Source organism: Urocitellus parryii, chromosome 4 (genome assembly GCF_045843805.1).
Source record: "Urocitellus parryii isolate mUroPar1 chromosome 4, mUroPar1.hap1, whole genome shotgun sequence".
In the NCBI taxonomy this organism is placed as follows: Eukaryota; Metazoa; Chordata; class Mammalia; order Rodentia; family Sciuridae; genus Urocitellus; species Urocitellus parryii.
The window spans coordinates 199,128,329-199,143,274 of NC_135534.1; the positions used below are offsets into that span (position 1 = coordinate 199,128,329).

At 38.0% G+C, this 14,946-nt stretch overlaps 1 protein-coding gene and 1 non-coding gene across 5 annotated transcripts in view; one reads left to right on the top strand and one right to left on the bottom strand.

Moving 5' to 3' along the window:
* Window positions 1-14,165, top strand: part of Mrrf (mitochondrial ribosome recycling factor) — a 50,544-nt gene extending 36,379 nt beyond the window's left edge. For 3 of the 4 annotated variants that reach the window (XM_026410345.2, XM_026410344.1, XM_026410342.1), the window contains exons 6-8: window positions 6,106-6,265; window positions 6,515-6,649; window positions 13,200-13,288. In XM_026410345.2, coding sequence (XP_026266130.1) covers window positions 6,106-6,265; window positions 6,515-6,616 — 262 coding nt within the window. In that variant the 3' untranslated portion in view covers window positions 6,617-6,649; window positions 13,200-13,288. Of the gene's footprint in view, window positions 1-6,105; window positions 6,266-6,514; window positions 6,650-13,199 lie in introns of all 4 variants that reach the window. The other variant, XM_026410346.2, reaches the window with a different exon arrangement.
* Trnas-uga (transfer RNA serine (anticodon UGA)) lies at window positions 2,162-2,230 on the bottom strand. The gene has a single exon. It is a non-coding gene; the product is annotated as a tRNA-Ser (tRNA).
* Window positions 14,166-14,946: the final 781 nt, after the last annotated feature.

Consider the following 14,946-nt stretch of genomic DNA (forward strand, 5'->3'; position numbering starts at 1 on the left):
CTAAAAAATTAACATTTTGTTTATCTCTGAAGTATACAATTCAGCAGGATTAAATACATTCACTTTGCAATACAGCCAGTCTCCAGATTGATTTCTTCCTGCCATATTGAAACACTTAACCCATTAAATAATTCTACATTTCCCTCTCTCCCCTACCCCTAGACTTGGTCGCCACTATTTTTTCTGCCTCTGTGAATTTAACAATTCTAGGAACCTCGTATAAGTGGAATCATACAATATTTATCCTTTTGAATCTATCTTATTTCACTTAGCATAAAGTCTTCAGGGTTCATCCACATTTACCATGTATTAGGATCTCATTACTTTAAGACTGAGTAATATTCCATCATTGAAGTATGACATTGAAGGCCTGTAGCATTGCCCTTGCCAGCCTTTCCAGCTTCTCATTTGGGGTAGTCTTTACCCTCTGCTTTCTGCTTTCTGTTCTCTAGCCACACTGACTTTTTCCTGTCCCTCAGGAGCAGTGTGTTCTTCTTACTGCTTATTCTTGACCTGGGAATAAAAGCCTTTCCACGTGCCATTCCCTCTGGTGAAAATGATGTTCCACCACTATCCCTTCCACTCTTCCTCATCTTAATTAAAAGATCATCTAACTTTTATCTCTACATTTACTTCCTGGGGTAACATAGTGATTAGTTATGCATGCGTCTGTTTAATGACTGCCTTCCTTGCTAGACTGTAAACTCATGTGTTTACTGTTATATCCCTTGTTTCTGCCATAGTAACTGGAATAGTTGCCCAATTAACAGGTTAAATGAAGCTAAAAGTTGAATGAATCAATCAATACCGAAAAAAGAAAATTTCAAGGCTACATGCTGGATTTGGATTCCAAAACGTATATGAAATGTGCAGTTATGCATCAGATTGCAAAAGGTCATCTTGCTGAAGCATAGATCTTTGTCCTATCATTTCTTGTTGATAAAAATGTCTCATGAATATAAACTTCATTATTTGAAGATGCCTGAGGGGTTGCCAAAACCCGAACAGCAGCAACAGCAAAGGACAGTTTACATTTTACACCAGGTTTGGTGCTGGCTGCTTTCCAGATATTATTTCATCTTAGTCTTGTGATTACTCTGAAATGGAGGTGCAGTTTTGTTTTTAATTGCTACTTCTAGATGAGATGACCAGGGCTTACTTAGTTTAAATAACTTGCTTAAGGTAACTTAGCCTATAAGTGACAGGTCAAGAAGTGGGGGTAGACCATGGGATAAAGTATGCCCCTCCCACAGCACCCTTTGCTCATCAACTGGAGTAGTCTCTTTTTTTGTTGTTTATTTATAAACAGGGCCACTACCTTGCTTTTCTTTGAAGCCAGGGTTTTGTGGTTAAAGAATTTGAAAATTCCAGGCCAGTAGAACAAATTCAACCCTGGTGTGTCCTTTCCAGTCTCATACTTGCCCTCCCACCATTACATCTTCCTCTATACTTCTCCCCAAAATGCCCTTTCCTTTCTTCTGCAGGCAACAAGTTACTGTGCATCTCAAAGGCATTTTCCAGATCTCAGAACAATAGAATTGTTTTTTCTGCATGATTCCCCCATAGAAGGTCCATCCTACTGACCTAGAGGTGGTCAAATCTTTTAAAATAATGACTGACAAGTCTATTTCTACCACATGACTGAGTCTGGAAAAGTTGGACCAGACCTGTTTCCTCTCTGGAGCACCTCAGCTTTGTTCAGAATCTGACATGGAACACAGGGGGCTCAATCAGTGTTTGGTAACTGATGCTGAGTGGGCGCTCAGAACTAGCCAGCCAAGGTCAGAGCCTGGAATACACCCCCTACCACCAACCATCACCATGCCCACTCACAGAACTCTATGAATGGGAGGTGTAGATGATGAGATGTATTAATCACTGCTTTGGAAAGAAATTAAAATATTTCCATAATACAATATGTTTCTTTTCTAAAACAGATGTGTCCTTATTGTTTCATGAGGGAGTAATTAAATGTGTTTGATTAAACATTTATAAATGCTATCATTTATTCAAAGCTTATATTGCTGTGTTTGTTGGTATTTTTAATCTGTCATATCTGCTTTTCCCAATCATTCTTTAAAATCTTCATTTTAGAGACAAGGAAACTGAGGCTCAGAAAGATTAAATAGCTTGCCCAAAGATAGTCAGGTTTTTTTTTTTTTTTTTTTGGCTGGGGATTGAACCCAGGGCCTTGTGCATTCAAGGCACACACTCTACCAACTGAGCTATATCCCCAGCCCTGATAGTCAACTTTTGAATGAACGAGATTGATCTGCAAATGAGATTGATCTTCAAAACCAGTTCGTTGCCATTACCCTAAATGTCTGGTCTTGTATTTTCAGCTCAGCACTCCAAACTGGCATGCATTTGCCTTCTTCCTCCCAGCCCTTCCTGTGTCCAGCATCCCCTGCTCTTTCCCTCTTTCACCCTTTCCCCACTCCTCATTGTGCCTCCTTCTCCATTTCCTGTTAGAATCTTTTAGATGATTGAGTCTGTATTTGTATCCTGAAGCAGAAATGTTTTTGACAATATCAATACTAATTGTACACTATCTCATTTAGAAACTGGTGTTAATTGTGTGGTAATGTCATATTTGTATTAACAGATACTACAAAATAATACATTTTAAGAAGATCAAATCACATATGATTTTGGTTTTTTTTTTTTTTAATATTTATTTTTCAGTACTTGGCGGACACAACATCTTTGTTTGTATGTGGTGCTGAGGATCGAACCCAGGCCGCACGCATGCCAGGCGAGCGAGCTACCGCTTGAGCCACATCCCCAGCCCTGGTTTTTTTTTTTTATATAACCTTTTACTAGTAAGATTTTTGGGTCCCAATTTATATTTTTTTAAAAAATATATATATATCTATGTATAATTACAGTGCACTAGTAAAAATATTTTTTCTTCCATTTAAAATATAACAATGTATTGTAAAGTTGGTTAGAAGATTTTCTAAAGCAGTGGAATATCTATTTCAAGTTATATATGAAAAACAAGATTGAAATACTTCAATGAGCTCTTTTTAGGGAAGTTTAAGAGGTTTCTTACAGTCTTAAATGCATTTATTTTCTGCCCCTCCTAGGATTTCAGCAGGATTAAGTTTTTTGAATCAGTGGATCAAGTTTTAATTTTCCTGTTCCTTCCTTACACTGACATATGCTTTGGCAGAACAAAAAAGAGACCTAAACATGTCAGCATGATTTTTGTTCAATGAATTAAAAACCATAAAAGTAACAAGATCTGATCCAAATCCCTAAACTCCTGACATGGTGGTTTTGTCCTTTTTAGCCCCAAGATTCATGTTACTGACTTTGAAAAGCTCTCTGTCTGGAAGCAGAAGTGCATGATTTATTTGAAATAGATTATAAGGGGTAAGCAGCCTGGAGTAGTGGAAAGAATACAGTCCAGAAAGATTTGAATTTGAATCCCAGTTCTGTCACTCAAGCCCCTTGGCAAGTCCCTTGACATCTGTGAGCCTCAATTTCCGCATTGGAAAATGGGGGTATTAGACTTCAATCTGAAGAATTGTTGTGAGAATCAGTGAGACCACATATTCAGAAGTACTCACCTGGTATAGAGGGGTTTAATAGCGGTAGTGATCAGAATCATTTTTATTTTGAGAATACTTTCAAGTAGGTCAGTCCAGAAGAATTTACTTATAATACAACCGTCCACTTCATTTTCAGAGCTTTTCCTTTCTTAGAATTCTTTGAATTCTTTTTCTCATCAGAGAAAATATCAGATAGGTATCACTAAATGTTCAGTAGCTACTTATCACTATTCCACACTGAACATGTACCCAGAATGTGGAATTATCCTTACTCAGCAAGAACCACACTGATTTGAGGGCCAGGGAGCAAATACCAGTGATGTTAATTTCAGGACAGAGAAATTTTGTTATACTCAGAACTTCATTGACTTTTGAGACAGGTCAGCTTGAGTTTGACTTTGAATAAGATAGTAAACTCTCTTTGGACCTCATTTTCTTTATTTATAAAATGGGGTTCATGGCCTTATAAAAGACCCTCCATGATATGGCTTCCTAGCCTTTTCTCTCTCTTTAAAAAAAAAAAAAAAATATATATATATATATATATATATATATATATATTATAAATTTTTTTCCCTGTTCCTTCCTTACACTGACATATGCTTTGACAGAACAAAAAAAGAGACCTAAACATGTCAGCATGATTTTTGTTCAATGAATTAAAAAATTAAAATTTATATATACATAAATTTATATATATATATAAATTTCTGCTCAGATTTTATTGGCCATTTCATTTTTATGTTGAGAATACATTCAAGTAGGTCAGTCCAGAAGGGACTGAAAGCTGTGTAGCTTAGTTTTGGAAGGGGTCAAAACGTGCATTTCTCCTGTGTGCCCAGAAGGATAAGAACCATAATACTGGTAAACGGACCTAATGACTATCATGTTTAGATATCATTTCTCCAGAAAAACCTTCCCTTACTGCCCCCTCCCTAAACTTGTTGGACAGTCCTTGGTGATTTAGCTGAGTGGGTTTTTTCCTGTGGCACCTTGGCCTTCCCCATATCCCTTTCCATAGCACTGCTCATACTCCATTGTAAATGTCACTGCTTGCTTCACTCCTATTGCAGCTCCTTAAGAGCAAACAGTGGTCTGTCATCTTCATGGTAATATCCTCAGTGCTTAGCACTCAGTTTATAAAATGGAAAAAAGTTTTGATAAGTGGTAGGCACTCAGTTTATACAAATGGAAAAAGGAAGGCCGGGCAAACATGCTAGGCTAGTTTGCTAGGTTGTTGTGATTATTGAATGTAAACTAATAACTATCTCGTGGTGGTTGTAAGGATTAGTGTATAAGTGCCTGTCTCAGTGGCCTATTGTCAGCCTTCAGTATACTCTTTGCTGTTATGATGAGGATATTAAGTAAAAACTAATATTTATTAAACATTTATAATGTGATAGACACTTCCTGGGTACTTTTTGGAAGTTAACTGGCATAGTGGTTAGCACATGTTACATTGTGACTCGTGTTACATATTATTTGGTTTTGAGATCAATTGAAAGTCATTTGTTTTAATAAGATTATGAAGTTACTACTTGTTTTAGATGATTTAGCGATCAGAGATGCTGCTATTTCTATAACATCATTACTTATTTGCATTGCTTTCTTTAGCAGGAAGGAGGTGGAGTTATGGCTCATTTTTTATTGTTTAATTGAGCACTTAAAATGTACTGGGGTCAGTGCTAAATAATTCACATGTATCATCTCATTAATTTTTTACATCACTCTTTGAATCCACATTAGATGGACACTCTGAGGAAAGGAGACCATGTTATGTCTCATTAGTAGCATGATCAGAATTTGACCCCAGGTCTGTGTAAACTTCCTCTTGTACTTTTAACAGTATTCTTTTTGAAAATTTTTTGTTTGTTCTTTTTAGTTATTCATGACAGTATTTTGACATATCATACATACATGGAGTATAACTTCCCATTTTTTTGTGGTTATACATGATGTGGAGTTATACTGGTCATGTATTCATATAAGAATATAAGAAAGTTATGACCTATTCATTCTACTGTCTTTCCTATTTCCACCTTCTTCCCTTCATTTAAAATTCCCTTTTGTCTAATCCAGTGAACTTCTCTTCTTCTGCCACTACCCCAGTTACAGTGTGCTAGCATCTGCATATAAGAGAGAACATTTGGCCCTTGTTTTTTTGGGGATTGGCTTATTTTCACTTGGCAAGATAATCTCCATTACCATCCATTTACTGGCAAATGCCATAATTTCATTCTTTATGGCTGAGTAATATTCCATTGTATATGTATACCATGTTTTCTTTATCCATTCATCTGTTGAAGGGCACCTAGGTTGATTCCATAGCTTACCTATTGTGAATTGAGCTTTTAAGCAGTATTCTTATGGGCTGTCCTTAGCTAACTCAACATACTTGACCTTGAGCATATCCACAGGCATGTGTCAAGAATGTTCAGAGTAAAAGTTATAGACTGTGGAGCTAATTGAGTGGTATTAAATTCTTTGCTAGAGGCTAATGTCTAGATGATTTTGTTGATTTTTTTGTTGTTGTTTTTTCTTTTATCAGAGTAACCAGGGAGCACAGGGAAATGCTGGTGAAACTGGCCAAACAGAACACCAACAAGGCCAAGGACTCTTTACGGAGGGTTCGCACCAATGCGATGAATAAGCTGAAGAAATCAAAAGACAAGACTTCGGAAGATACCATTAGGCTCATAGAGAAGCAGGTACTATTGCCGACAGATGTAGAGTTTATGTTTCCAACCCAAGGAATCATTCATTCATGTGTGAAGCAAAGACAGTTTAAACAAACGTCTCTGGTCCTTTCATTCACATGACAATATTGACCAAGTCTCTGTCCTCATGCTGGGCCCTGGAGGGATCCATAAAAGAGGATAAGATGCTGTTGACTTTTTATTTGTGCTAGGCTCTCTGCCAAACACTTTATATTACTTCATTTATTCTCGTCACTACAGAACTGTGAGGAAAAGTTCAGTGACGAGCCCAATCATGTTGCTGGTACATGGAAGAAAGGGCATCCAGAGACAGGCAGGCTGATCACAGAGCCTACCTGCTAATGCTCTCTTCTCTGGTTTTCTGGTTGCTGAGAAGTAAGTACTTACGTTGTCAGTGTGCTGAGTAGTAGCACTTGAGCAAGTCTTAAAGGAGCTCTTGGATAAAAGAGTGAGAGACAAGAAGAAAAGAGACAAGAACAGCATGTGCACCGGGATGATGATATAAAAGAGCCTTGTCACATAGATCAGTGGGGCTTTAACCTAGGCTGAGACTAGGGAGTGAGTAGAGAAGATAGAAGGTCTTGAAGACCAGGTTGAGGAGTTTAAATTTTAACATGACCATAGTTTCCCACATTGGCTGTGCATCCATAATAGTCACCTGTGGCCGCAGTAATGCTGAATGACCAACTACTTCAAAACTCAGTGATTTGTAGTTTCAAAGCATTATTTGTTATTCTTGTTTCCATGGTTAAGCTAGGTAGTAGCTGTTCTAGGCTGGGCTCTCAGGGAACTTGGCTGCAGATCTTGGACTGGGTTCAAGTCTGCTTTATAAAAGTCTTCCAGAGTCAATAAATTTCCAGGGCGTCTTTACTTGGCAACAGCAGGTGCCACTGTGCCTGGCTCTCCCTTCTTTGTGTTGATTATTATTATTTTTTTCAAAGCAAAAATAACTTCCATTAGTTTTCCTAATACTTAAGTAATACATGTTTATTATAAAAGGAATGAAGTGCTGGGTGTGGTGGTGCATGCCTGTAATCCCCGGGACTTGGACAGCTGAGTCAGGAGGATCGCAAGCTCAAGGAAACTTCATGAGGCCTAAGTAACTTAGTGAAACCCTGTTTCAAATTAGAAAATAAAAAGGGCTGGAGATGTGACTCAGTGGTTAAGCACTCCTGGGTTTAATCCCCAGTGCCCCCCAAAAAAAAAGTAATGAAGAAAGTCATTGAAGTCTTGTCACTAAGAGGTGACCATTACTAACATTTTAGTGCTGTTCTTCAGGCTATCTCTGTAAGCGTATATGTGATCTATAAAATACCAGTGATCTATAAAATTTATCATTTTTCCATTGTAAAAATCTTTAATAAAGATATCCTTTGTGTGTGTGTGTGTAGGGGGGGGGTATTGGGGGTTGAACTCAGGGAGGAACTGTCACCAGGCTACATCCCTACCTCTTTTTTCACTTTGAGGCAGGGCCTAGCTAAGTTGCTGAGGCTGACCTCAAACTTTTGATCCTCTTGTCTCAGTTTCCCAAGTCACTGAGATATCACAGCTGTGCACCACCACATTCCGCTTACAGATGTTGTCATGTTAATGTTGGCTCTGACTGTTATTGGTGGTAACTTCACTTGCTATTACATAATTAAAGGTTGGGAGAAAATATTCAAGAGACAGCCTTGTGTATGCTTCATTTTGTTCTTTTTCCGTGTCAGAAGTCACCAAAATTTGAGTTTTTAGTGTGGGTTTTTTTGTTATTGTTTCATATAAACAAGGATGCAGTGGATTGTAGCTTCATAAACAGTTTTAAAAAACTTATCTGTTTACTTTTTTTATTCCTGATTATCAAAGTAATGTCTGCTCATTATAGAAAATATGGAGTACAGAAGACTATTTTCAAAAATGGGGGAAAATGCATATCACAAGCCCACATTGCACAAGTGGCTCCTCTTAATATTTTGGAATAATTCTTCTGTTCCTTTTGTTTGTTTGTTTTTAACACTATGTAATTGTAAACATGATGAGTACGTATAGTGTATATACAATTTTACATCCAGCTTTTCATTTTCCATTTGGCATTAAAGACTTTAGCATTTCCTTGTCATTATAATGGCCATTTCTAATGGCTGCTAGTTTGTCTTGAGGTTTTACCCATGATTCACTTTTTGAAGCCCTCTTTTTGGACATTTAGTTTGTTTTAATTTTTTTTTTTTAAGATTGCAGTGCATATCATTATAAGTCTTTATAATTCCTTAGGATAGAATGTCCCAAGTGTGGAAGTACTATGTAGAGGAAATACATATTTTTAAAGTTCTTAGTATATACTGTCTAAATCACTTAAGATTTAAAAAATATGTGTGCTAAAATTTTGCCTTTTCTAACTCGAACCTAGAAGTTTTAATGTGAGCTTAAAATATTGATGTCTTGAAACTATTGTTTTTACTCCTACACTATACAGAGAAGATTGTTTTTTTAATATAAATTCATATAGCCTTTCTAGAGGATAGTATGGCACCATATACCAAAACCCATACATTTCTAATTCAGTTAGTAACTTGGGAATTTATCCGAATTAAATTGTTAATAATTTTTTTATCTAAAGGGATGTTCTTTGATGTATTATGTATAATAGCTGTCTAAATTTCTGACAGTGGGAAAATAATTGTTTTATAGCTACTCATTGAAATCTGCATTGAAAAACAGTAAAAATATTTTTATAGACAGGAAATTTTTTTAGAATATACTTTAAGTTATATAACATGATGCCATTTTTATAAAGAAGAGTCACATATACATAGAACAGTTGGCAGCTTATATATATCAGATGATAGGATTATGAACAATTTCTATTTCATTTTTTGTGAGTTTTTTTAAATATTTATTTTTCAGATTTTTTTTGGTGGACACAACATCTTTATTTATTTGTGTGTAGTGCTGAGGATCGAATCCAGCACCCCGTGTATGCCAGGCGAGCGCGTTACCGCTTGAGCCACATCCCCAGCCCCTGTGAGGTTTTCTTTTGAAAGTTTTTTCCAAAATTCTTTTGAGGTCATTTTTTTTTTAAACTTTATAAAAACACTGTTTCTTTCATCTTTGTTATTTTAGAATCAAACGATGATTCAGTTGTAGTTTCTGTCTCAGCCATCGCATCTGACCCCCAAACTCCCCCAGCCCCTCCATACTTCCCCAGCCCTGGCCAGCTCTGCTAAAGAATGACCACGGTCTTTCTGCTCAGGACGCTGACATCTGCCTGCCTGCTGTTTCACCTTCACTTCAGTTTGCTATAAACGGGTCTGTTGAACATTAAAGTACTTGGCAGAAACCACCAGTGACTCTAGCCAATATCCTTTCACTGCTGCCTTTCTCTGAGAAACAGCCTGCTCTGAAATGAGTGAAGCCCGGTGCTGGTGAGGATGAAGGAGGGGAGGGCTCTTGGCAGACTGGGCTGCAGGCAGGGAGGCCAGACTGGTGAGCAGTGGGGATCCCAAGCCAGACCTCAAGAAGGATGACTTGTATGCAAGCCTGTCCCAGAGCTGTGTGCTGTGTTCTTTCCATATCTCTGTTCCTGCCTTTTATTTCCCTGAACTTGTTAAGTGCAAATGTAATTCTCAAGACAATGATGTTGGTGATAATATCATAATCTTTACAAGTCATATGATAATGAAAGGGCTTTTGCTTTAGAATTAAGATATTCAAATAGAATTAAGAATTCAAATCCTAGCTCCTTTACTTCTGTGCTATGAATGTGGCTTCACTTTTCTGAGCATCTGCTCATCTGAAAAGATTGACGTGAAGACCAAATGAATGATACAGCATATTTAGAAGTGACTCATGGTTGCTTGTCCTTGGTAATTTTTACTCTGTTTGTCCCATGTCATTCCTCTCCCAACCTTGGGACTTTAAGGGTACTAGGATTGATAAATTTTAATGACCCTATCATAGCCAGGCTGGAATGAGGAAGGACTTAGGCCAGGTGCTTAGACCCTTCAGAGGGAGCAGGAGCATCATACTGACCATTATGGGTGGGTGAGTTCCTAGCCTGGCCACACTACTGACTTTTTATGTGATTTGGGGACAGAGCAGTTAATGTTCTATGCCTTGCTTAATCCTCTGTAAAATAGGGATAATGCCTGTCCAGTCTGTACAGGGGTTGTGTGAGATGATTGCATTAATTGAAGGAACAGAGGATGAAAAACTTTGGCAAAGTAGGAACAATTATGCAACAGGCTGGTGAAAAAGTCTTCATAATATGTTAAAAAGACCTAATTGTATCCCCTATGTTGTGAGGATTCTGTGCAACAAAATGTGTGAAAATGTAGCCTAGTGAACATGTAGTATCTGGCATGTAGTGAACATTCAGTAAGTGGAAGCTGTTCTTGGTATGTTGGTGTTGATTATCAGTATTTTAAGAAGTCAGATAGAGATGGAAAAGATGAACCTGCAGGTAGACTGTTCCCAAGGACACTTTGTACTTATAATATGGTAAAAAGTTAGTAAATATTTCCATTGATTGATTAATTTGAAAAGAAGTTAGGAAATAATAGTAAAAATCACAGTAACAACTATTTGCACAGAAAATACCCGGTTTTAAATGTGCTCATATGTTCATGATTTTGTTTAACCTTCACAACCACTCTCTGAGGAAGGGACTGGCATCCTTATTTGATAGATAGGAAACTGAGGCTCAGAGTGGGAAAATGACTTGCACATTGCCTCTCCATGTCGTCATATTGTTACCCTGGGTGCTGTCTCTTCTTTTTTTTTCCATCCCTATGCCAAACTGTACTCAGTGCCATTTCTGTAGAGGAGGCTTATGGCTGGAGTGCTGCTGGGCGGTGTGCTCCACCTCGTGCAGAGCAGTTGCAGATGCCAGAAACATTTCAAGGGGTTTTGACTGGCTTAGTGAGGAGAGACCAAACTGCCATTCTAAATTCAGTCTAGAAAAGTGTCTGGCAACCTCAGGAGCTTTACTTTTCCAGCTTAAAACTGTACAGCTGTTGCTATGGTGAGAGATGGCTGCCTCCCTACATGGGAGGCAAGTTGCAAGTCTTTTTTAGTTTCTACTCTTTCTAGCACATTCAGTTTCCAATTCCTGACCAAAGCTTGGGGTTCACACATCAAAATGTCAAACACAGATCCTGGGCAGTATGCTGCTACCCTCAAAGCTTCCCATCTAAGCTTCTTCCCTTCAGTCCCATATAGATAGAGGGTGAGGCTTTAGTACCTAGTAAATCATACTGGCTTTTTTTTTTTAAATTCTTAGAGACATATATATATGCTTAATGCAGAAAATTTGGAAAACAGAAAAAGCATAGAAAACTTTAATAATTATTCACTTACTAAATGCTTTCTGAGAACTTGAGATGTGCTAGGTGGGATGTGACTGATAAGAGACATGAATAATATATTTCTATCTTCCTATCACTAAAAGATAACCACTGTTAATATTTTGGTAAGTTTCCTTCTTCTTTTAAAAAATATGCCTTTTTTTTTTCTTTTTTCTTTTGGTACCAGGAATTGAACTCAGGAGCATTCACCCATTGAGCCCCAGCCCCAGCCCTGTTTTGTATTTTATTTAGAGACAGGGTCTCCTGAGTTGCTTAGTGCCTCACCGTTGCTGAGGCTGGCTTTGAACTCACAATCCTCCTGTCTCAGCCTCCCAAGCCATGGGAATTACAGGTGTGTGCCACCATGCCTGGCTAGGCCTTTTTTTTGTTTACATATTTTATAGATTATTTCTAATATATAAAATATATATACATATGTACATAGACATATATACACATAGACCTATATAAAAAACATACATATATACATATAAATATATATATAAAATATACATATATATATAAAACATATACACAGAGTTTTGAATCTTGATTTTGCTTTAAGTGAAGGATAACATGAGTATGTCTCTATTTGAATTATCAAAGTTTTATTTTTTTGTAGTTGTAGGTGGACAGAATGCCTTTATTTTATTTGTTTTTATGTGGTGCTCAGGATCGATCCTAGTGCCTCATGCATGGTAGGCAAGTGCTCTGCCACTGAGCTACAGCCCCAGCCATAGTCTCACCCATTTTTAATGACTGTATATATTCAGCCACTTCTCTATTCCATAACTTTGGGTTTTCTGATTTTTCATTATTAAAAATAAAATCAGGATAAATATCTATGTGTTTAGAGCTTAAAAATTTTTCAGATCCTGTTCATATGATAATTTCCCAGTTGAGAATTCAGGGATTAAATGATAGGAACATTTGCATCATTTAAATTCCTATCAGTGATCTATGAGCTTATCCATTTTACTATAGCTTGCTAGCATTGAATATTGTAATTAAAAAACACATCAAATTTTGCTAACTATGATAGCCAAACTGTATCTTGTTTCAATTTGCATTTCCTCAGTGTCTATTGAATTTTCCATGTTTGTTAACCAGATGTACTTCATCTTTTTTGAAGGCGTTTTTTTTTCTGCTTAACTCTTGGGATCTTAATATTCTTTTTATCAGTTCATCTGAAAACATTCTAAACTGGTAGACTAGCTGAGGTGTAAGAATTCTAGAGGCCCATTAAGAGACAGTCTGGCTTCTTTGTTTCATATAATAGTTAAGAGTGTGGGCTGTGGAGTCAGACTAGATTAGATTTTGGCATTGCAGCTTTCTAGCTCTTTACCCTGTAAGTAGTGATCCAACTGTCCCAGTTTCCTTATTTGTAAAATGGGAACAGTGATAGTATCTGACTCACAGGGTTACTGTTGGGAATCAACAAGAATGTATATTTGAAGTTCTTAGTACGGCTGGCTGGTACTCAGTTAATGTGAACTTTTATCACTGTAATTTTTCCTAGATAACCTTTTCATATTTCTGGAATGTTTGTCCCCTATCTTTCTGCAGTCTTGGTTATCAAGCTATCTCATTTTGTGTTCTTGCAGATCAGCCAAATGGCCGATGACACAGTTGCAGAGCTAGACAAGCATCTGGCAGTGAAGACCAAAGAACTCCTTGGATGAAAGTCTGTCAGAGCCCAACCACACAACAGCCAGTTTCTGGTGGATCCCATGGGGGCAAATTGGCACTTCCCCCACCCCCACCCCGTCTCCATCCACGTGGAAGTCTGTCACTGTGCTGTCAGTGCAGGGAAGGCTATGCCTTCCAGTGGGATACTCAGATCTGCTCATTCTCTTCCATCTTCCCCCTGCTCACCCCATTCTACTCTGAGCCTTCTGGCCTGATTAGCCCTCAGAGAACATCTACTGCTGGCAGAGCGTCTTTACTTGGGCATTTGCCTTGACCACGATGTCTCCAAGGGATGGGGATCATTAGCAGGCTTTGAACTGCCTGCTCCTCATCTCAGGAGCCTCCTTTTTCAAACAGTAAATCAAGCCCTGTTCCTAATTTTAAACTCTGTTCAGACTGATGTGGGCCTTCCACTGTGACTGAACCCCTTTGCTAGAGGCCCATTTCCACTAAATGAAAAAATTATAAAAAATCGGAAAGAATAACAGTTACAAAGGAAAGGACATAGTTGGTTGGGGTGGATGATCTCTAAGTACCTATATTTAAAGCAACCAAGAACAGCTTTTGCCTCTGGATCAACTTCATGCATGCTCCATTCTCTGCCTGGATCATTTTTCTACTCCTCATCAACAGGCCAGGCCTGTTTACTTTTCTTATCATGTCATCTGGGAATCCTTCCTTTACCCCCTAACCTAAAACCCTCACTGTTGGCTCTCAGTTCAATCTAATGCTTTTATTTGTACCCAAACTATGATTATTATTATTTTGCCAGTTAGTCTGTGACTTGGCATAATACCCGGAACATAGAAGGCATTCATATTTTCGCATTGTGAATAAGTTGCACATAGTAGCTACCTAATAAATGCTGTTTTTTTCTGTGATGTAACAGTCCCTCTGTCTTTTTCTATTCTTGTCCTTATTCTCAACTTTTACTGTAATTAGATACCTTCTCCACCCCCAGGGCCTACTGCCTGTTGTTGATAGACACGTGGTTTATTTTGGCCCATCTTTGAGTGCCAAGTTAAGTTAACCCCTATCCCCAAATATTTTTTTCTTTCATCCATTCACAATATAGCCACTGTGAGCTAGAGTCGCTAAAGCTTTATAGTTATAATGCATAGTAAACTTAACAGGTGTATATTACCTCCTTTTAAATAAGAAAACTGGAGCTGGCCTGTGTGGCATATGCCTGTGATCCCAACTACTGGGAAGGCTGAGGCAGGAAGGCAGCAAGTTTGAGGCCAGCCTCTGCAACTAAACAAGATCCTGTTTCAAAATAAAAATTTAAAATGTCTGAGGATATAGCTCAGTGGTAACCTATCCCTGGGTTCAATCTCCAATGTCCAATCTCCCCCACAAAATAGCAAACTAAGATTTGACAATATTAGGCACTGATCCTCCTCAAGTAACAGAGCTGGAAGGTGGTAGAGGATTTTTATTATTTATGGTCAGTCTCATTTTACAAAGGTAAAGTTTCTTGCCCAGATTTACATAGCTAACAAGTGGCAGAGCTGGGATTCAAATTGAGGCCTGATTCTAAAGCCTGCTCTGCTCACTAATGAGTGGAAAACACTGCTTTTTTCCTACTCTCTCACACTCAAGTGTGGATCACTTCTGTGACGAAGATGTGTGAGGTCTCCCCCAACACGCAGGCCGTTCTCC